Source organism: Lycorma delicatula, chromosome 10 (assembly GCF_047948215.1).
Source record: "Lycorma delicatula isolate Av1 chromosome 10, ASM4794821v1, whole genome shotgun sequence".
Taxonomy (NCBI): Eukaryota; Metazoa; Arthropoda; class Insecta; order Hemiptera; family Fulgoridae; genus Lycorma; species Lycorma delicatula.
In genome coordinates, this window is record NC_134464.1 from 62,149,523 (window position 1) to 62,174,804 (window position 25,282).

At 30.7% G+C, this 25,282-nt stretch overlaps 1 protein-coding gene across 3 annotated transcripts in view; it reads left to right on the forward strand.

Annotated features, from left to right (window-relative positions):
- LOC142331129 (potassium voltage-gated channel protein eag-like) overlaps positions 1-25,282 on the forward strand; it is a 754,244-nt gene that overhangs the window by 491,692 nt on the left and 237,270 nt on the right. For all 3 annotated transcript variants that reach the window (XM_075376818.1, XM_075376819.1, XM_075376820.1), the window contains exon 3: positions 11,789-11,889. In XM_075376818.1, the coding sequence (XP_075232933.1) occupies positions 11,789-11,889 (101 nt within the window). The remainder of the gene's footprint in view (positions 1-11,788; positions 11,890-25,282) is intronic.

The following is a 25,282-nucleotide window of genomic DNA, read 5'->3' on the forward strand; positions in this document are numbered from 1 at the left end:
TTAAATATTAGAACTGAAGAAGATAGATTATTTTTATTTTTGTTTTTTTGAGGGCGACAAACGTCTATGCGTTATCATCGCCCGTGAAGAAGATAGAGAAAAAAACAAAATAAACATACTTATTATCATATATACATATATATATATATATATATACATATATATATATATATATATCAAATTTTAGGAGGTAGGGGTTAACTTTTTGAAAAAAAAAATGTTTGGATTATTTATATTTGCAATGTAGATAACAAATTTGCCAAGTAAAGTTTTTTCAAAAGTGGCTCTGAAGAAAACCGAGATGGCTTTTCGTGATATCCTCAACCCCCTGAACGAATTTTGAAAAAAATGAATACGATAATAATATTTGAACCATATTTTAAGAAAGTCAGTTCGGTCAATCCTGAGATACAAGGCCAGAATCAGTGCTGAACATACGTACATATGCACATACTTACACATAAGTTTTTTTTTTTTGGTCTAGATGAACTAATTGGATCCTAAAACGTAATGATTTGCAAATATCCCGATAATTCATTTTTAACACGATCACCATGCTTTCCCCTTTAAGGCAATTATTCTAGCTACATTTGCCGGAAAAGCTATATTTTCTTCATAGATTATTCCTTTTTTTAATAAATATGTTCATCGAATAATTAGTTATTTAAATAAAAACTATTAACTAAGTAAACTATTTAACTGGTTTATTAAATAAGTTAATTTGTTGAAATTACTGTTTTTTGAGTTTTTTTTTACGTCAATAGCTTATTAACATCGTAAGCGACTTAAAATGGGTTGTCACTCGCTGAACACGTACGAGAATCCTCAAATAAAATCCACTTGCAAACAACATGAATAAAACTACTTTTTCAAAATTACTAAATTTTCCTTTAGTATATATATATATATAATTATTTTTAAATATATATTTACTGTGATCTGAGGTGTTCATCAGGTTTGAAGAAACTTTCTTTCGTGACGCGTGCTACAGATTTTAACATCAATTACTTATGAAACATTGTACTAACATAAATACATTAAATTAATTTTCGTATTTTGAGCTAACAGAATACAGAATCGTCGAAGAAAGCTTACACCAGTTTAAAAAAACCGTGGTAGAAACTACTAGACAATAAAACGAGTATTTTTTAAAAAATTCACGAATTCAAAAAGTATTTTTATATACCTTATAATGTGATGTCACCAATATTAACTCCGTTGGTCGCTCTGCAAACATCCAGCAGATATCGACTTTTGGCCAGTTCCGCTGGATCATCGCAGGCGTAACTAAGGCAATAGCAGCGGTGAGCCTCTGTTTGAAATGTTGTACATCCCTGATGTTTTCACTGTAAACAATTTTTTTAACGTATCCCCATAGAAAAATGTCTAGGAGTGTCAAATCTGGGCTTCTCCGAGGCCAAAGTACAGGATCTTCATGAAGACCGCGTTGAACGCCTATGCTAATGTGTCCCCCCACACCACAGTAGGCTCATGAAAAAAAAAAATAGGTCGATCACACGATCGGATATCAAACCGTACCTCACATTTATTTTTGGGAATTTCTGACGTACACAATAATTTCATCGGGCTGCTGAGACTCCCATACCCTACAATAATGCCAAAACATTTAAGACAACGGATCAATGCTTCTATTGCCAAAGTTACGTCTGCGATGATCCAGCGGACCTGGACAGAAGTATATTATCGGCTGGATGTTTGCAGAGCGACCGACGGAGTTCATATTGAAACGTTGTAAGGTACGAGTATGTAAAAATCTTTTCGAGTAGGTGAATTTAAAAAAAAAAATACTCGTTTGATTATTTCTAGTAGTTTCTGAGACTATTTTTTTTTAATTAGTGCAACTTTTTTCGATGCTCCTTTATTTAATAATAATTAATTATATTTTTTTTAAATTTTTGTTCGAATAAAATTAGTAATGGTTGCTTTAAATAATTTTTTTTTTTAAATTAGTATAATTCTGATTCATCTTTATTTATTTTTGGGATTAACAATTGTCCATAATTTCAGTTATTGGTCTTTGGGCTTATCTTGCGATATATTAATTTATTATTTTATATATTACAGTTTTAATTACCAAGGTTTTAATAATTCATAAAACGTCCGAACTCTATCTTTATTGAACTAAAATTCTATTTAATGTTAGGTAATTTTTTATAGATTAATCCCTAATACTTTATTTTTTTATCTTCTTCCAATTTTTCTTTCCAACCATATATTTTCTTTCTCTTTCTTTCATTTTTATTAATCTCTTCAACTTGTTTCATTTCTTTTATTTTTTTTTTATTTCAGAAAGATTTTATTTTCTCCCGCGAATGAATTGTACTATTGATTTGATATAAAACATTTTTTTAGGGTTTTTATATATTTTTCCTCTTCATTTGTTTATTTATTTTGATTAGATTTAGTAACGAATTGGAAATAAAAATTTTAATATGTATCCATCGTAATATAGATCAAATATCAGGATGAATCAAAACTATTTTTAAAGGCTCTATCACTCGGTGAAAATTATGTATTTATTACTGTATCAACTCCTGCACATAATCTCTATACGTAAAAAATTTCAGAAACAAGTTTTTACTTTCTCGGCATATTGCGATACGGAATATTGTAACTACGGTGGAAAGTATTTAATTTTTTTTAAATGTTGAATATTTTGAATTTCTCTGTATTTTAATGTCTCTTGAATTCAAAAATGGAAAAAATCTCTAGAATAAAATTTTATATATGTAGTTATATGTGTGTGTTTGCACATATTGACGTCTACTTTCCTTAATACGTACATCTGGTAGTGATACATATATAATAAAAAAAACTATTAATATGGTGTGACTCGTAATAAAAAAATATTGCTAAACTTGAAAAGATACATTTGATGAAAAACTTTACCAGAGATTATGTGGATAAGTAGATAAGTACATTTGTTACACATCCAAAATGTTAACATTTGTTATATGTTACATTGTCATACATCCGAAATAAATTTTTAAAAATCAACCAAAATATAAAAAAATGAGTTTCTTATTTTTGGTAAAAACATTTTAGAAATCTTATCAATTTTAAATTTATATGATCGTTCCAGCTTTGGGCGAACAAAATAATACATCTCTACATTTGGAGTAATTTCATACTTTGCTAGAATTATAACCAGACAAGAAAAAAAAGATAAATTCAATAAAAATGGGCATCATGAAATTTTTAAGACTATAACATTTTCAAAAACAAACTTTCCTTTAAAAGATTTAGTGAAATTTATGATTAAAACAAAGTAATATATCATGTGTTATATTTATTATTTGAAGATAATTTATCCCTCTTGTACAAATATCTGTAATTCGATTTAGAAATCACTAATTAAACCATATATCGTTGTTTGTAATCGATTAAAAATCATAACTCACTTTCATAAATTAGAAAATCAAGTTCGTTTGTTTATTTTGAAATTACATTTGAATTTCATTATTTATAAATTACAAAAAAAAAAATTATTTTTTTAAAAATTGCAGGGCATGTTTTTCCTTTTTTGTTTACAAATAATCATCTTTATTACTGTTACGTTTCTTAAAAAAATATTGTTAAATTATTAACACGATCTCCCCGGCACATTATTTCCCTGCTCTTAATAGAAAGATGTTTGATATCAGGAAGAGTATTAATATCCATCAGACGTCCCTAGCACATTTCGAGAAATATTTGAAATAGTGCATTTGTTAGCGATTTATTTTAGTTTTTGAAATCTTTTGTTTTATCCAAAAAAAAAAAATGTTGCCATGCCAGTTGTAGATTAACATAACTGAATTTCTTTACATTATTTTTCACCATAGCACTAATTCACGTATATTAATTAAAAATACAAGTAGCCATATTTTGAGTAAATTAACCTTTATATGTAGTAAGTGTTATTGTGAATGTGATTTGTGTCGTTTGATGCATAAAGAAATACTAATTTTAATAATGCATATTAACATATAAAGTACAAACAGCTGCTAACCATGGCAGTAACAATTTTGTTTATATTTATAGAAAGAAACATGTTGATATTACAAATAAAGAGGAAACAAAGTCGGGATTGACCATCAGTGGTGCGCTCCGATCTACAAAAGTACCGCATCGGTACCCGGATGTGCCGTGCCGGCTATTTGTTATATCGAATCATATAGCGGTACACAGGCGTACCGCCTTTGATACTTAGAAATGGCTTTGGAGCGGCACAGATACACGCCGCACCCTTGTTTAATAACGACCTTGATGTCAATCTTATTTGTCTACCAGACGTGACTATTGTCTGCCTTCGTTGCGACAGTGTTCGTTTCTTTAGTTTTGCGATTTTTTATTCATTTCTTTCCATTTTACTGAATAAAAATACCTAAACGAAAAATTATTGGTGTCGGTTGAAGTACTCTGATCATGAAAAAATTAGGGTTTTCATCTTCATCAAGTGATGAGAACCTGACATTGAAAACGGTCCGATTGTAATATCAACTTCATATTTATCTACTGATAACGTTGAATTTTGTCAAGGTAACATCTAATGTAGCAGAAAATAATCCTGTAGATTCTGTACCCAGTACTACTGAGTACTGGGTTCAGAAGAATTTACTCGGCTGTACTCAGCCGAGTGTTACACTTACCTTTCAGACCAGCAATTCAACCGCTAATCTGAACATCAATACTTCTGTCTACGCATTTACCGAAGAATATTTTTCTGACAATACTGACGAGGACCGGGGTTATCAGGAAAACATGTTAAGTGATTAGTATTCTTCACTTAACTCCCATTTATCACAATCAAGTGAAGATGAAGCTAAACTGGCTAGATCGGTCTTCTTTTACTGATTTAAATGTAAATTTCTTCCTGGAATTACAAGATGATGACCGGTACTTAAGATCTGAAATTTCAACAGAAAATTCATTTGAGCTGTTTTTTATGATTTTAACAGAGGATATATTAGATTTTATTGTTTCTGATATTAATCGTTTCGATAATCGAGTAAGGAAACAAAAAAATAAAAAATAATTTAGATGGGCTAATACTAATGCGAATGAAATGAGAAAATTTCTCGTAATTCTTATGTTGATGGACATAGATCGCTTACCAGATATAGTTTGCTGTTCGAGAGTTTATTGGTGGTTTATTAGGTTTATTAACGTGGTTATATGTTTCTGTATTTCAGGTTAGTGTTTTGTTTTGTTTAGTGTACTATTATTAATGATTTACGTTTTAGATTTCTGTGCTTAGTCTTCGGTGTTGCGGGCTGGACTCACATATTCTTCCATCGGACAGGTGACTACTGTCAGCTTAAAAGGTATGGTCTTGTTTAAGACTTCAAGTATAATATCTGTTGGATCCGTTTAGGTTTAGAACACCGATGTGAATGTCACACGTGACATCACATCGGTGGCATCTTGGCTGAGACCACGACTGTAAAATGTCTTGAGGCTTATTGAAGACGACCTTCGGTAAAGCACCAAAGATCTAGATACGGAGGGAGCGGTGTGGCGACTGAATCTGTCACGTGGCGAGTGTCCTCCTCACTTCGGGGACAAGATGGTAGAATGATGATATGTTTTAAAATAATGATGCCCAGAAACAGATTTATTTCATTTTAAACCGCTGGTGTTTTGCCAGTAATGAAAATGACTATGGTGTTATTAAAAGTTTTAAAATAGTAACGCTACTAAATATGTTACCAAATAATTTTCGAGCAGTTATAAAACCAGGGAAAAGATTAGTAATCGATAACAGTATGATTCCTTGTAGAGGAAGGCTTGGCTTATTTTTCGATAGTACATACCCAAAAAAAGTATTCCCACACAGCTATTCGTTCAGAAGTCAGAATGAATTCCTGTAACAAGTTTAGACTAATAATCATTCCCTAGAGCCGATACTACCAAGCCCGTGGCATTATTATAAGACGATAAGTAGTGAAATAAATTTAAAATAGTCGATTTATTATGTACACCATGATTTATTATGACGAAACGTCTATCAAACATAATATGCAGGGGCACGCTGGTGTACCGAAGCGACGTATTCGAATTCATCACTTCGGTTCACAGGTGTGCCGATCCGTGGTGAACATATTAAAACAGTTGGGAAAGGAGGTAGAGTTAAATATACCCGAGAAAGATTTGCAACAGTATTGTCTGCTTACTTAATTAGAACATTAAAAAAATTGTTGCAGGAATTAGTATACAAATATATACTATAATTAACCGCTTTACAATCTTTTACAGTGAAACAGCTGTATATAAAAATATAATGTCAAATTACAAATACTATTTCTAATATTCTATATAATACACTTACGCAATGCGAATGTACGTCTTCCTATTTTTACTTCTTTTTTTAGTTAAAATTATTGAACTATGTTATTCCGTAATAATTTTCTTAAAATATGAACTTCATTGAAAAATAATTAATTTCTACATTGAACTTATATACTAACAATCTAAAAAAAAACCAGTTGTTACATTAAAACCGACCGGAGAGTGGAATTTTTTTTTACCGCTTAAAATGGAAAATTTTCGGAATTCACAGCCAAATTTTTTCATTTCTTCTTCCACTAATTATTACACTTAAGCATATTATTTGATTCTCAAGTGAAATTTGGTTGGAAAAATGCATTTTTAGCTCCTTCCCTCTGAAAAAAATGAGTGTATAGGGCATAGTGGCAATGTAAATAATTTTTTCCAGGAATCAGTGCATTTTTTTGTGCAATTCAGTTAGCTATAACTGTGTGCTTTACAAATTAATTATTGTTTATTTTGCCAGGTTTGCGCTACTGAATAACTTAGGTAATTTTTTTGGTAGATTTTACAGTTGTAATAATTATGAAATCTTACACTATTGCTTCGCTTGTTCGCAATATTAATAGTATAAGAAAGGCTGTTGAGTTTTTACAAAAAAGAAAAGAAGAAAATACTTCACACAAGAGTTTTGTAAAAAAAAAATCCCTTTCGGTACACCGGAAGGTGGAGGTAGATTTCACCGGTGCTAAGAAGGGGATAAAAATAATTTCCACCTTAAAGTTAAGAAAAATTTCGAATTTATTCAATACGACAATGGTTGCATGTGATAAAAGTTTCACATGTTTAGCATACGGCAAGCCCCATATTCTTACAATTCCAGCAAAATTTTTATCATCCCTTGTTGTAAGGGTTGGTCATATCAAAAATCGTTTCAGTCAAAAGTTTTAGGGAATTTTTGGAGGACCACTTTAAACCGATTCGATGCTGTGTCTGTTAAGGAAGGTATGATATTTTTGTCTTCAAAACCCCATTTTTTTCACCCCCTGGGCCAATGGTTGGTGATATCAAAAATCTTTACCTACATAAGTTTTAGGCACTTATCCAAAGAATAGTAGGAACTTTAAACGAATTCAATATTTTACTTAATAAGAATGTTATAGCGATATTTTGTTTTTCCGAAAAAGACCCCCCCCCCCCATTTCCATACCCATGGTCCAATTTTGGCCGTTAACGAACTTGATCAAGATTTTGGGATGAGTTATTTTTAAGGATTAATTTGAAAGTGATTAGCGCAAAATTAGCGATATCTTAAACAGAGTTTAAACATAAGACATACATACGACACTGCAAAAGTGCGTGGATTTTTTAAAAATTTATTAAAAAATAATAGAACTGAAGTATTTATTCGAAAACATTTATAAATGAAAAAATATATCAAACATTTTAAATTAATCAATTACACACTAAAGATTATCATTTTGTAAAATTTTCTCACTATTTCAATTTAACGTTTGAAATCTTTTCATAATATTTCTTCAAAAGACGGATTATCAGAGTGGATACTTTTTTCTATCGTTATCATGTGGGATTTTATTTTTATTTTTTTGGCTACAAAAAAAAAATTACGATTGGTTTCTCCTGATGAAATCATAAATAAATATGTTAAAATATCCCTTGAGAAAGGGCCATCCAATGATGATTTCCCCTCCTCACGAAAACAAAGAGAAGTGATGATAACATTAAATATAATAGACTCATTACGTCATAAGCACTATGATTACTGGGATCTATAAAATGTCCAATCTATGGACCACATCTATCCAACACGTTCAGATCACACGCGATTTTTTTTATCAAATAAAAGATAAACACAGGTAGTTGAACGAACAGAATTTAAACAGACATAAAGGCTAAAAATATAAGCGAATATAGGTAAATGCAAAGCAAGAATATGACAAACGGTAATGACATTAAACATCAGTAAATAGATATCAACAATGAAAAAAAAAAACAGGTAAATGCACAAGGAAAAAATATTCCCAAGAAACATGAAAATAAAGCATATTCAACGACCACCATGAAGTTCCAGCACATGAACCCTTTTCATACGTCTGATATCATCATCGTTGTCTAGCAGGTTCAAAGTAAGGGGCTTCACATATATGTTTAGCCTAACGATGTATATAAATCTGAAACGGTCAGTCTTATCCCGAACTTACTTCACCTCCAGGAATTCATGTATTTCAGAATTTCTGACGAATCAAGGCGGTTGGGATACTTTCCTCAAAATATTGTTCTGTGACCACTTTAATATTGCTGCCATTAGTCCCCCAAAGTTGAATCCCAAACGTTCATATCGGTTTCAAGAAGGTATATCACATGGGATGGAAAATAGTACCTTCCCTACACGTGAAAATAAAAATTCTCTAATCTTTCCAAATTTTTTATTTATTTTTCAAGGTGTAGACTTTAAAACTTTTCTTTTAAAATCAAATATTGTTTTTTAAACGATTAAAATAGATTTTTACTCTTTTTTAAACTAGTCTCTTGTTTCATCGGACAAATATATTGTCACCTGTAATTTTATGGCATTCTTTTAGTATATCAGCAAAAGAATTATGCAAATTTTTGAATGTTTTTATACCTTTTGACAAATCAATGTTGAAACTTTTTTATTTATAAGAAAATGAAAATGATTGAAGTAGTAATAATAATTTTCAACTTTATTACTGATGAAAGAGTTAAATTTTCATGTATGTTATTCTGGAAAAAGGTAAAAAAAAAAATCGATGTCAAATTGATTAATAATAATGATTTTATGTCAACTTATTTATGTGAAATATGTTTTTCTTCAGTAGCCTACACCGAATAGTTTTGTATCTTATTTTAAGAAATATTTTAAAAATAGATATTCGATTTCATTCTGCCAGAAATATTACGTCAACTAAAACGAATATAAGAAAAAGGAATAAGGAATAGAAAATGGAGGTATGAAAACCTAACATTTTTTTTTCTATTATTTTTTTTGTTTGATAAAAAAGCGTTGTGAAGGAAGGAATACATACTTGCATTGCAAAAGAATTATGTATAAAGTATTCTCTCTCAGCTTCAGTGCATATCGTTCTTTATTTTTCCCTTTTCTATTGTCAGCCAACTTCAACACATCTTTTCTTTTTACATAAAATTCTATGCGACATGTACCAACTTATCAATGTTACCAACCTATGGTAGTAGAAAAGAAAATAGAAATACGAGACAAATATTTCTTATTTATGTGTATGTTGTAGGATAATTAGTTTTCATTATTAATGAAAAAACTATGAAATGTTTAATTAAATATCAGTAGTTACGCTGTATTTCTTTTTATTTTCAATTTTTTCCGAAATATTTATTTAGTTTTATACTCAAACTCATTATCATTTTTTTTAATTTTTGAACTGATGAACGGTTTATACGTGCCCAAATTGAAAATAACGAAAAATTGAGGGTATGTTTGCAAACGTCCATTTAATTATAAAATGACGTAATATTTTAATAAACAAACGTCAGCTTTGCTACTGGTTTTGAATACTTAATACGACATATTTCTCAATCGCTTACCACATAAGCATAACGTCATCGATTCCTTTCAAATTGCGCCGATCAAGGGCGCTAATTATACTGTTTTTACAGCACATGGTAGCAGTTCTAATTATTGGTGCTATGACTTCACAGTGTTCCTGAAAAAATTAATAAATACTGTTCATTTAATATTTACAAAAATTATACAATAAATTCTATCATTAACTAAATGTGTATAATTATTCTGTTTTTATTTAACGGTTAAAAAGAAAATTACTTGAATGAAAATCTATATATATATAAATTTATATATATTTAGAGGAATTTAAACGCGATTCTGAAAATCTTCGACATTTTATTACTTTACATAAAACATGAATTCCACCATTACACGCTAGAGACTAAATAGTGGACAGGTTAAATTGCGTTAAAAAAAAAAGTGAAAACGAATTCATGTGCAGGTAAAGTAATGGCTAGAGTGTTTTTGGGATTCTTTTGTTATATTAATCGCATACTATCTAGAAAAAGTCAGGATCATCACTGGAGAGTATTACGTCGTACTACTGGACCGATTGAAGGGTGTTTTTCAGGTTAAACGTCATAAACATATTTGGCCAAAAAAAAATATTCTTTTACAGGATAATACGCCTGTAAACATATATAGAGTTGTTGCTAAAAAACTCCATGACATTCATCCTGACCTCCTTAGTGGAAGACACCCGTCTTGGACGATCCCGGTCGCTACACCACCCCCTCCGTTCGAAACCCTGATGGGCTTTACCGGAGGTCGTCTTTGACCTACACTTTAAAGCGCTTAAATACGGGTCGTATTCACCGGATTTGGCTCCCAGGGATTATTTTCTCTTGCCGAACCTGAAGAAATGGCTCATTGGAAGATTTATTTCAAATGTTGAGATCAAAGCTGAGATAACCATTTATTTTGTAGAGATGGACAAATTGTGTTACACTGAAGTTATTAAAAAGTTCGAAAGTCGTCTGAATGTATCAGACTGTACGATTACTGACTGCGCAGAAAAACTAAAAAGAAAATCTGAAAATCTTGTATTTTCTTTGTCATACCGAGAAATTTTCGATTGGCCCTTGTATTTAAATTTTTCAATATTTATGTTTTCTACTGCACCTATCTGAGTCTAATGGCTTAATACAAAAGGGGATTTCATAAAAAAATATTGCGTGTTCCAAGTATCAATTTTTTATACTAATTAGAAATTTGTCCTTGTTTTACAAAGAAAGCTGATAGAAGATAACAATAATATGGTTACAAGATTTGTAAAGAAATTTTCATCTAACTTTCATTTTGAATGACTAATGTTATTTTATATTGGAAGATTAGAAATTAATTAGTATCACACTGTATGACTTCTGTAGTCACAGTATGACTTCTACAAATTATATTGTAACCTATGATAACCTATTAAAAAAAAAATAATAAAAAAATCCCAAAAGTTACAGTTTATTATACTTGTAAGTACGCAGGAACGCGATCGGTTCAACTACATTTTGTACAAATGAAAAGAAAGAATTCTACGTATCAGTTTCTGTGTCCGCCTATTAGGTCTAATTGATCATGTAGTTACAATTTCCCAATAAGATGGTATTGTTAACCAATGCATGATACTTGTCGTACATTTCTTAAAGCTTTTAAGTTGACTTAAAAATCTTTTATTTTAGATTGAATTGGCGTATGATTATTATTTTTAAGTATTTTATCATTTTTATGTATGTAAGCTTACAGTCTAAATCCTTAAATAGTTTGCCTTATTAAGTATTATATTATTATTTAGGAAATTCTTCTTCTATGCTTTGTAAGCAATATTATAAATTTTAAAATTTAACATCTCGACTAAATATTATGTACTTACAAAATATTAAATGGGCGTTTATTTATTTAATAATTACCTACATAATTTTCTTATTATTCTTTTTTTTCCAGCGGACAGCAGTTTTCTACTAGCGAATGCACAGATCGTGGACTTCCCAATAGTATATTGCAATGAATCTTTTTGTAAGATATCTGGCTACAATAGGGCAGAGGTGAGTAAAAATTATTATTACTTTATTTATTATTATTACTCTATTCTTCTTTAAGCCATTTTTCCTTTTTTTTTAATTATTTATTTTATGAGATAAATTGTACGAATTTACTAAAAACCATCGTAGAAGAAATATCGGTGTTTTAAATAACAGAAAAAATCCTACGTTAAAGAAACCAGGTTTTATTAAAAACATATATTTTTTACAGATTTCAAAAGAAATTCGTTTTTAAAATCGACTCAGTTTCTGTTCAATCTATATTATTAATTAAATTGGCCAATTTCAGTGGTATTTTTTATTTTTATTTTGTAAAGAAAATTTCTGCGAATACATAATAATATTCTTTCATAAAAAATTGTTCTGAAAAAATTTTTTTTATAATATGTATGTGGATGACTGAAAATATTTTTCTTTATTACTATTATTATTTTGCAGTATATTATTATAGCGTTAAACTATTTATTTTATAATTCTCGTAAATTTTTAATGTAAAATAATATACGTTCTCCCATTCTAGTTAGAGCAGTATTTCATGCCTTTTAAAAATGTGTTTATGACGTTTCTCTCTGCAAGCTTTTTTATCTTATTTTATCAGTTTGTCGGTTTGTTCCCGCAAAGCTGGTTTGGTCGCTTTAGCAAAGCTGTAGCTCTAAAAGGGAAAGTATTGTAATCGGTTCAATTTGGACATATGCGGTTTACAAAGGATCTTAACGTTTTGGCATCTAAGGAACCCAAAAAAACCAGATGGAAATTTTCCGGTTATTAATGATCGTATGTACGTGTGTTCGGTTATGGCCTCTAACTTATCTTATATATCCAGACCTACTGGACCGATTTTGACCAAATTGGTTCAGATTACTTTTATATATGGGGTATTGATGCCATTAAATTTTCAACTTAATAGTTCAAGGGAGTGAGGCTGTAGAGCAAGGTAATCCTCATTATCTCGAGATTTCGCCTAATTAAGAATTCTTAAATTTGATTAAGTTATGATTCTAAATCAAGACTTTCCCGGAATTCGACTTTAGCTGTGTGAGAGGAAGTCCTGTAACTGTATTTTCAGCTTTTTTTTTTCTAGAGACAGGTTTTATTTAGTTCTATATGATTTAGAATAGCGTTTGTCAACCACCGGTTCATAGAGCCGGTGCCGGTTCGCGAGATAATGCTACCGGTCCCTGAACAAATTGGCCCGCAAAAAAAATCCAATGAAATGCTATTTTACAACCACATATTTATGTGAAGCTGGATTCTCAGCTATGATATTTATTAAAACCAGAACAAGAAATCGTTGATCAATAAATTCAACTCTTCGATTAGGTTTTAAGTAATTTACAACTCGACATTGAAACAATTGTGCAAAATAAGAAACAACAAATTTCTAAAAATTATTTTATAATATGATTTGTTTGTAGTTACTTCTTTCTTTTCATGTTTATCCTCCGGTAATTACCTTACAGACAATACTTCAGAGGATAAATGAGAATGATAGGTAAAAGTGTAAATGAAGTGTAGTCTTGTACAGTCTCAGTTCGACCATTCCTGAGATGTGTGGTTAATTAAAACCCAACCACCAAAGAACACCGGTATCCACGATCTAATATTCAAATCCGTGTAAAAATAACTGAATTTACTAGGACTTGAACGATGGAACTCTCGACTTCCAAATAAGATGATTTGGTAAGATGCGTTCACCACTAAACCAACCCGGTGGGTTTGTTTGTAATTGCTATTTTTAAATAAAACAACCTATTTTATTTTTTGTTATTTATTTTCTGATTTTCATTTATATATTGTTTTGTTGTTTATGGATAGAAATGATATTAATTAATATTATGTATATGTAAATTTAATTAGTTACATTTAAACATGTCATTATAATTTTTTTTTGCTCGTCAAAAACTCGTAAGTCTGTCGGTCCCTATATATTTTTCTATAATTTTATCGATCCGCCGTAAAAAAAGATTGAGAAACACTGATTTACAAAGTAATTAAAAATCTTCTTTGGTTTACCTCGAAATAAAAGGGTGTTCGTTTTTGCAATATTCATATTTTTTGTAGTACAATACACAGGATTTTTGAAAAGTTACTTCCCATTTTAAGATATTTATATTTTATTTATTAAGTATAATTTTCAAAATAAATGGATACGAGAAGAAAGCGTTTAGCATGAGGTTTTATTTAAAATTTGATACGGGCACCATATTTCGCTTCCAGCTTTTCGAGCCGTCCAGGAATCGCGTCAACTGATTTCATTGGAACTCTTGTTTCATGAAAGATATAACTTATCGTATTCACCCTAAGTTCTTCAAAAGTCTTTGGTTTGGTCCAGTAGACTTGATCTTTTAACCAACCCCAAAGAAAAAAGTCATAGAGTGTTAAGTCAGGACTCCCCGGCTAGCTACTCGTACTGACCACGACAAACCATCTTCCGGGAAAGTAGGCAATCAGCCGTTCACGAACAACAATAGTAAAATGTAAAGCGACGCAATCTTGCATGAAAATAAAATCTTCAAAATTCTCCCAATCACTGATAACTGGCCAGATTTCATTTTGCAGCGCGGTGAGGTACCTTTCAGCATTCATGGTATCGCGATGAACGAATCACAATCATGATCAAAGTCATAACACACCATACCGTTACGTTTGGCTGATTCTGCATGTTTTTTTCAGAGATAAAAAGAGGATCTTCTTACGACCAATAGTGGCAGTTGTGACAGTTTACAAACCCACAAGCGATGAGAGATATCGCTTCATCAAACCAGAGAAAACTTTTAAAGAAATCTGACAAATCTTCATACCAAGTTTGGGGAGAATATATTCTCTCCAGACTCTATGCGAATGTCTCAATAACAACACAGATACAAGCATTAAATTTACAGATTACATTTTAACAGATCAAACAAAAATTTTTACATTTTTAAAGATCAAACAAAACAAAAATTTGAGACTAAATTACGAGAAATAAATAATTTATAGGTTTTTTTTTTAAGGGGTTACTTTTCAACCAGCAGTATATGTATGTATATATATATATATATATATATATATATATATACATACATATAAAAATATATATATATATATATTTTTAGGTTAAGAAAATTGTTTTAAAGTAATAAATAATCTATTCTTTAGTCTCTAGGAGTGCTGAGGTCAAAACAACTGAAATTGTCTTGTATCCCTTTATCATTTATCAGAAATTGTTAAAAAGTTTATTTTGATTTATAGAATGATTATTAGCTCTTTAAATATCTAAACTTAATCTATAGAGTGTGTGCAATCTATTAATGTGTTTGTAATCGTTAACGACTTTTTAAAAACAAAACTGTTAAGCTGTTCTTGAGAGACCTTTCATCCAAAACGCTGACAGATTATGTTGAACTGTAAATTAAATTAAAATTTAATCAAGAAAATATGCTATCAACTGTTAACTGGATATCTTTAAAGATTCTCTGACATTTTTTCTTAAGCAAGGCTTTCAAGGTCCGCTTAATTATTTTATTTATGACGGTAATTAATGTTTATAAACACATCCTTCATACGTTACTAAGCTTCGGTATTTTAATTTTTATTGTTATCAGATTTCTAACCATTTAGATGAGTTTAAAGCTATTTTTTATAATTTAGAGAAAAAAAAACTTTTTGTGAAATGCTTCCTAAAGAAATGGTCTTTTTTCTTAATAATATTTCTCGATATTTTGTTCACGTATGAAATATTTTTTACTAACGATCTGACATCACGGTGCACTGTTACTCTTTATGCGTTCAAATGTCGTAATTATATTTCTCTTTTATTATTAGCTTTTGTCACGTTCACTTAAACCTACAAACGCAGGTTCAAATCAGCTCGATTCAATTAAACTAGCGGTAGGTAAAAAGAAGCCGCACGTTGGCTTAGACTTACGTAAGTTGAAATGATGACTCGGCTCGTAAGTTATTGTACACGACTTTTACCTTTCAATTTAATTTGCATTTTTTTTTCTTCTAATTTCATAATGTTTTTTTTTTCTTTATATTGATTGATTAATTCACGCCTCAATGCTTATACGTGCGATTATGATATAGAAGAATTTATAACTTGATCTGGGTAACATTTAAATAACAAATTTGTATTTTTCACTCTAATGAAACTAGTGAGAATTTTGATTAAGAGAATGACAGATTTTGATATTTGCAATTTTGTATGAAAAACACTTACACGCGATTTTACTTTGGTTTAAAACCTACATATATATATATATATGGATCTGTGTGAGTGTGAATGTGTGTGTGTGTGTGTGTGTGTGTGTGTGTGTGTGTGTGTGTGTGTGTGTGTAATCTAATAGCTATTATATTCATGTTTAATAATCACAAAACCCATCGAATACTGAACTCCAATAAAGGTTACTTAATCGATGTGATAAATTAAAGTCAACTAATTTAAATTAAATTTAAAATTTTTACGGTAAGTCATTTTTAATTATCATTTGTAAACTAGATTTAATGAATTTTTATTAACATGTTATAAAATAAAAAAAGTATTAAAAAAAATGTTTAATCTTTAAATATACGACTATATATATATATATATATATTTATGCTAGGCGTCCTTTTAAAGTAGGTCCTTTTTAAACTTGCCGTCTACACAGGTTGTATCACAAAGTATTCCTGGGATTTCCATAACCTATCTACTGGTGAAAATAATGGAAATACTTTATATAAACATCTGTCCTAAAATGCTTCGTTTGCGAGTTACAGCTAATAAAACAAATTTCGACGGCATTTTGAAAGGAGACCGTACTGAAATTTAAGGACAATTATTAAGAAGCAAAATTAGTGATTTCTTATGGATTTTCGGCCTGAAAAATCGAATACAATAAATCACAGAACCGTATCTGCAGTAGTTGTTGAGAAATCTTGGCTGAAAACCAATAAATTTGATTAAAAACCTTTTTTTTTAAATCTGACATAAATAGGACATACTGCCGGCCATTTATATGTTGAGGTCTAATTGCACTTTCTTCATGTAGAATTTCCGCAGCTTCATGAAGATATTTTTCAAGCGCTGAGACGCAAAATATACTTCCAGCACGATGCCGTGCCTTCACACTTCTCTTGTACCGTTTCCACTCATTTAAATCATCATTTCCCTGAGAAATAGATCGGTCGTGGGGTGGTCCACATTCTGAGCCACCATAATCGCCTGACCTAACACCTTTGGTTTTCTGAGTCTGAGGATTGATGAAAATATTTTATATAAAATAAAATACATTCTCGTGAGGAATTAATTGTCCGCATTATGGATACGGCCGTGCGGCTTAAGAACAGCCCTGAAGAACTAAAAAAGCAGTACAGAAGCGTACCAAGGAATGTGTTGAAAATGGTGGGGTCATTTTTTGAAATTTTCTTATAATCTGGTACGTATAATGCTTTTTGTTCTAGTGTACAATTTAAAAATAAAATTCGAATTTTTCTACCTTTCCTTGTTTTATTTAACTTATATTATACACCATTTTGTTCAAAATTAAATTCTCTGCAAGTTTTGTTATAAATTTTATATATTTATTACCCATTTAACAAAGTTATTCTACATCAAACATAAAAAAGTGATTTTTACCCTAATTTATTAGTTTTCATCCTAGATATCTGAAAAACTACTGCAGGTACAGTTCTGGGCCCTATTTTATTCGACTTTTCAGGCCAAAAATGATTAAAAAATCTTTAGCTTTATTCTTTCATTAGCGTCCTAAATTTTTAATATCACCTCATTTCGCCGTTGGTATCTGAAATCCAAGCGAAATCTTTTACTAGCCGTAACTCGCAAAAGAAACCTTTTAGAACATGTGTCCATTGAACTTTTTCCATTATTTTCACGAGTAGAATAGATTCTGCAAGTTCCTGGATAATTAGTGGTACACTCTGATATACCCGACGTAAAGGTTTGCATAGCTCAGTTATTTTGATCAATAGTCAGATGTGTTAGAAATAATATTTTATTGTCATTTTGTTGTTGGTTATTTACATTCATTCATTTATAATGATTACGATAATACCCCTCGCCGAATGTGATGTACGAGAATAATCTGATTTTTGATGGCAAAAAACAATTCTGCAATTAAAATCACTGGGAAATTTGTGAGTTTACTAATCGAATATTATGAGTAACACTTAATTAAGACAATGGTGCCGCTCGTTTCGAGAAGAGTGAATAAACGTTCATGATGAAGAAATTAGCTAGGAGTCTGTGATAACCGAAAATTTGTTGAAAACGTTGACGAAAAGATTTGAGAACAGGCGGTTTACCGTGTCAGAATCGTATCTGATATCTAACGGTCTTTGATTTATTAAGTTTCAAATGAAAAATTGATTACGAAAAATTGTGTGCCAGATGGGTGTCAAGATGTTAATCGACGCACACAGGAAAAAATGCCTTGTGGTAACGCGTGAATTTTTGCGTTACGAAAATGAAGGTGATGAATTGTTTGAGCGCATTGTTACCGGAGATATAATTTTTTTCTCTTCTGCTCTCCTGCGTCGGATCAAGCAATACTCAACCCGGGAGATTTTTTATTCACTTCATTCGCCTGCCTCAAATCACTGAGGCGGGGTAACCGGGCTCGGCTATGTCGTTCCCGGACCCCGCCACAGTAACCGGGACTCGGTCTTGCGTCTTGCCTGCCACAAGCCACCAGGGAGGAAAACCAAGTCTGGCTAAGCCGTTCCCAGATCCCCACTAGTAGTCGGGTCTCGGTGTTTCTCTTCGTTTTTTTAATACGTGTTGTTCCCTGATCCAGTCACGAAACTCTATTTCTTTCCTCTGAAGAATTTCGGTGGCCAAACCCCCTATAGCATTCCATTCTACTAACCCTTCTATCATATACATTGTTTTCGGTTGTTAACCATCCAACCTAGAGAGAGCCTTCTCTCTCTTTAGATCTGATCCATCTGTCAAATTCATAAAATGTATGGTAAGATGAATCCATTAGGCCGCAGTATACACAGTTGGACATCTCTCGCTTCAAAAATTGATGTAAATATTCACTAAATTCTTCTTTTTGGCCGGAAAGAAGCTGTGCAACATAATAACTCACATTACCATGACCTCTCCCCAGCCACGGTCTAATCGCGGTGTCATTCTTCGTGTCCATGTTCCAGTGTGTGACTCATCCCAAGCTCTCTGCCACTCTTGCCATAGGAGGGTTTTAGCGTCCTGCCTTACCATACCCTCGAATATTTTTTTCCTGTGTTGGGGTATAAGATGAATGGGAGGCATAACTGCAAACACACTCGTCACTGCTGCCAACACTGTTCTATACGCTGTCGTCATCTTTAATATGGTTCTCCTTTGCAATGAGGTCAGTCCCTACACACTCCTTTTCTTTTCTAATGCACTGCACCACATCGGTATACCATGTAAAATTATAGCCATAGAGATATAATCTGGATTTCTTTTTCGAAGGTCCATACAAAGTAGTGGTCAATACGATGAGTACATTCATTATTTCCTAGACCGATGAAGTTCAGAAAAGAACGTTTTATAAAAAAGGTTTTGGCTACTGTTTTTTGGAACAAAATGTTTGACTTCGTTATTGAATCTAGTGATCGCGGAACTATTGTGAATGCTGATATACATAACGAAACGTTAAAATTCGTTAACGTTATAAAAAACAAAAAAAAAACAACAAACGCTGACGAAAAAACAAGCGATGTTATTACACGACAATGTCGTGCAAAAATAAACAATCAGATTGTGAAGCGACCGGAAAAATTTCATTGTAAAATCTTTAATCATTCACTCTATAGTTCTATCAGCTATGATTTTCTCTTTTTTCACCTTAAACAGCGACTTGCATCATAAAAGTTTGACGATGACGACGAATTGAAAAATGACTTTACAGCATAGTTTAAGTCGCTGACATATATATATACATATATATACTCTTGTTAGGTGTCACAACCAACTGGTTGTAGGTCAGCTATGCAAAGCACAAATTACTTCCGAAAATTACTGAGCTATTTTAAGAAATAACCCTTATCTCATACTAGGAGATATTTAAGATTTCCTATTAGAAATGAATAGGTTTCCCGTTGTCTTCTTAAATGAGATTAATACACTGTTATAGATCAGTGTAACAACTGATATTATAAGTGGCTTATTCAACTCTAAAGCGTAATCTATTCACCACTCGGACCGGATGTATTTTATTAAATTATTTACGTCATAGAAATAAATTCTTATTAAAAATCTTTAAATATATATACTGAAACAGATAGATTAAAGCGACCATTTAATGTTCCTTCATTCTGTTGAAGAAACAATACATTGTATAGCTATTTTGTCAGTCACAGAGAATATTATGAGTAAATAAAAGTTATGACCTATTTATAAATCATTAAGTTGAGGTTTTAAAGGCGGATAGGTAATACAATTTTTTTTTAATATCTAATAAAGGTTATGTTTTAATTTATATTTAAATAATTATATGTTAAATAAATAAATAAAATGTAATTAAGCAGAAATATTTTTAAATACGATTTATTAGGCAAAATAAAAATTACAGCATTGTAAACGTCAAAAACTTAAGAATCCATTTAAAATTGTAATCGCTTATATTTATTCTAGTAAAGGTTAAGTTTAATTATATAGGTAAATATAGAGTATAAGTACGGGTATATAAAGGAAACATTGAGAAAGATTAAATGTAAAGATAGCTTATAGAAGACGAAGAAGAGTATAAAAAAGGAATACCACTGCTATGTTTGTTTGCCCCATTCATCAATCGTTTGATGTCTTCTCAACACGGAAACTCTTGGTTTTAGTTTTGTATCGTGTATCCTACTGTATTTAGTGTAATGAAAAGGAATTGATAAAAGTGAATGGTACATTAAAAAAAAATACACGTAATAAAATTAATGTTCGAATCCTACAATCTACAGACATTTGTTATACGTCGTATAAAAGAAAAATAACGAAAAAAAAGAAAAATATATATATATATATGCAATTTTATGCCTACATAAATTCTTATACATATAATATGTGGCAGTCATAAGGCCTACGCATTGTCTTAATTTTAATATTATGGAAGTTATTTATAAGTAAAGATTTATCTATTAATCTTTGTAGGTTAAAAAAATATATATAATGTGCTTGTTCTCCATACATTAATTCAGATTTAGTTGGGCCTTACAATTTACAAAAGATTTACTAAATATCTTAATCTGGTGTAGGTTTCTGAGATCCACAATAAATATATTAGTTGCTTTTTTTTTAGTTTTTATAAAATACGATGAAGATTTTTAAAAAAAGAGAAAAAATATCTTCCTTAGTATTTTTATCAATTAGAGAATTTTGTTTTATCTTTGAGCCTCTAAGACTTCTTTTGATTTATTAATAATATATTTATTTTTTTAATATTACTTTCCCGTCTAAATAGTGTATATAGCAGAGCTATAGCTGAAGATCGGTTAATTTCTTAAACAGGATTGGACGTGGTGGAACAATTAGTTGGCCACCACAATCACTTGACTTAACGCCACTAGATTACTTCATTTGGGTATGAAAACGGCAGTTTTTTTTTTGCCTTCAATCATTTGACTGGTTTGATACAGCTCTCCAAGATTCCCTATCTAGTCCCAGTCGTTTCATTTCGATATATCCCGTTCATCCTACATCCCTAACAACTTATTTTACATATTCCAAACGTTGCCTGCCTGCATAATTTTTTCCTTCTACCTGTCCCTCCAATATTAAAGCGACTATTCCAGGATGCCTTAATATGTGGCCTATAAGTCTGTCTCTTCTTTTAACTATATTTTTCCAAATGCTTCTTTCTTCATCAATTGCCGCAACAACTCTTTATTTGTCACTTTATCCAACCATCTGATTTTTAACATTCTCCTGTAACACAACATTTCAAAAGCTTCTAATCTTTTCTTCTCTGATACTCCGATCGTCCAAGTTTCACTTCCATATAAAGCTGTAAATGCTGAACATTTTATTCCATGAATGCCTTACGTTATCGAATGCCGTTTCTAGGTCTATAAATGCCAAGTATGTTGATTTGTTTTTCTTTAATTTCCTTCTACTATTAATCTGAGCGCTAAAATTGTTTCCTTTGTCCTTATACTTTCCCTGAAAACAAATTGGGTTTCTCCTAATGATATTGTACCGATAAAAAATTAATACTAAATAAGAGTTACGTATTATAATGCGAAATGCTATTGAATTTATAGAAACGATCCTGAGATGCTACGGAAAGCCACTGGAAACATTTTACGTAGGGCAGAGTGCTGTGTACATTGTGAGGAGAGAATTTCGAACAATTATTGTAATTGAGGTTTATTATTCTGTTATAATTTTATATATTTTATTATTTTGTTTTGCTATATTAAGAATAATATTTATTAAATACACCCACCGTGTTGGTCTAGTGGTGAACGCGTCTTCGCAAATCAGCTGATTTCGAAGTCGAGAGTTTTAAGGTGCAGATCCTAGTAAAGGCAGTTACTCTTATACGACTTTGAATACTAAATCGTGGATACCAGTGTTCTTTGGTGGTTGGATTTCAATTAACCACACATCTCAGAAATGGTCGACCTGAGACAGTACAAGACTACACCTCACTTACACTCATACATGTCATCCTCATTCATCCTCTTAAGTAATACTTGACTGTCATTCCCCGAGGCTAAACAGGAAAAAGGTACAAAATAATACGATTTTCTGTCAACTTTTCGTCTGTTTTGCTTCAATAAAAAACAAATTTTTAAAAGTTTTTATTTTAATTTTATTGATTGTATTTACATTAATTTTCTCAGAATTACATTCTCTACACGTTTTGTTTTAAATCTTCCGCATCTGTTAGTCATTTAATAAAGCTATTGTACTATAAAAGTAAAAAAACTTATTATTCGTCACCGAATTTTGTTTTGTGTTTTACGTCGGATATCATAAAAATTACAGGAGTTACAGTTCTGGGACATGTTTTATCCTATTTCCCAGCTCAAATTACATACGAAATCACCAACTTTAATCGTTAATTTGGATCCCAAAAATTACAGTATGGCTTCTTTTTATTAGAAGAGCTGAAATCCGAGCGAAATCTTTTGCTAGCCGTAACTCGAAAACAAATCGTTTTCAAACCTATATTTATATGAACCTTTTTTCATTAGTTTCACCAGTAGAATACGTGCCGAAAGTTTTTTTCTGTTCTTGGTGGGACATTCTGTATATGAAATATGCTAATCAGGTTAAATTTTTCATGTGGTTTTTGTACATCTTGTTTCATCAATTTCCTCTAATAAAAAAAACACAATTTTAACATTAAAAAATTTCGGTAGTATGTATAAAATTTAATACATAGGCACGTGTAAAATTGGGTCTTTTTCGAAATTCCCCCCTCAAAAAAAATCACTTAATTTTTTTAACCAATCGGCCAAAAATGATGTATTTTTAATATCCAATAAGAATTAGGTGGGAATATGCATGTTTAAAAGTAGGAGGAAATATTGATACTGACAATAAGCTGGTTGGAGAAATAGCGCAATAACACACTCCATGTTCTTGTAAACCGGTCATTTCAAACATTCTCAATATTAACATATTTTACATATTAAAAATATAAGCATTATTCCTTATAATTAAAGATATAAATTATAAATATAATCAATCAAACTTAACCTAGGCTTGCATCGATCGCTAACCTCGACTAATTAACAGTAATGCTTTGATTATCTAAATAATAAATAATTGCATTAATTACTGAATTTATTAAAAATTTATTAATCTAACCAAACTTAACCTACTCTCGATTCGCTCGCTAACCTCGATTCATTAACAGTTATATTTTAATTATTTAAATAATAAATAATTACCGGCCTCCGTGGCGCGAGTAGTAGCTTCTCAGCCTTTCATCCGGAGGACCCAGGTTTGAATCCCGGTCAGGTCAGGCATGGCATTTTAATAAATAAATAAAAAATAATTGCAACAATAATTACCGAATTTATTATTTAAATATTCAAAACATTACTGTTAATTAGTAAGGTTAGCGAGCGTAGGTTAAGTTTGGTTAGATTATATTTATTAATTAAAATAACATAAATGGTTTTAAGAATGTTAATATAAATGGTTATATTACCACTGGGTTATTTCTCCAACCTGGTTATTGTTAATGTCAATATTTCTTGCTATTTTCAGTTATCTCCAGGTGAAAAACTTGCAAACTTGTGTGGGAGGGAAGAAACGAAAAACTACCAATTTTGATTTGTTTTTTTTTTAAACAAGCATACACTCACCTAATTTTTATTGGATATTAAAAATACATCGATTTTTGGCCGATTGGTTAAAAAATTAAGTTTTTTTTTTGGGGGGGGGGGGATTCCGAAAGAGATCAGTAAAATTTAACCCGATTAGAGTATTTTCCTTCACATGTTATACTTTATAATGTACCTGTACATAAAAATATATAGCCGGGAAAATAAAACGTAAATAAATTAAAGGACGGACTTTTTTTTATTTTCAAAGCAATAATCGCTTAGGACAAATTTTTGTTACATTGTAATATATTAATTCAGTATAAATTCAGTAAAATTTCATGCTGAAACATTCTCATACTAAACACAGCGGATGAAAGGCTGAGACGTTACGGTTTCACCATGAACGTCAGCATCTAAATTAAAAAACTGAAAAAGTATAATATTAATCTTAAAGAAAAAAAAAATGTGTTGCTTTGGAAATTTCCATAGAAGTTCTACATTCACAGTTACTAATACTGATAATGAATGAATATATTACTGCGGTTACACATCCAAGTAATAATAATTTTAAGTAAAAAGGAAAAATAAATACTTAAAGATGAAGAACTTTGTAGCATCGCAATAAAAGTATATTATTGGGCGTTGTAATGAATAAATAAATAAATAAATATATATATATATATATATATATATATATATATTCTTGTCTTATTTTTTGTACACCTATTAATTTTGAAAATCCTAACTAATGGCACATCTGTTTTAGACATAAATACTAATTTATATCTACAAAAAAGATTTAGCTATCAATTTGTTATCTCCGTTGTTCATCATACCTAACGTTCTGATATATGATTTATAAGACCGATATGATACAAAACTACCCAGTTCCTTTGCAAACCTACACCTAAAATATTTGCTTGTTAACTGGCTGTTCAAAGAAGGTCTGTTTTCAATTTAACCTTTAATTTCATCTCCTTCTTTATCCATTTGAAACGCAGTTACAACTAAACACGTATTTAGATTTTTATAACATGTTGCGACTATTATACGGAACGAGTTATGAGTAACAAACTTTCATAAAATTTTCCTTTTCAGTATGGCGGCTACTATTTTTCTTACGCAGATTTTGAAGATGTGTGATGAAGTAAATGTT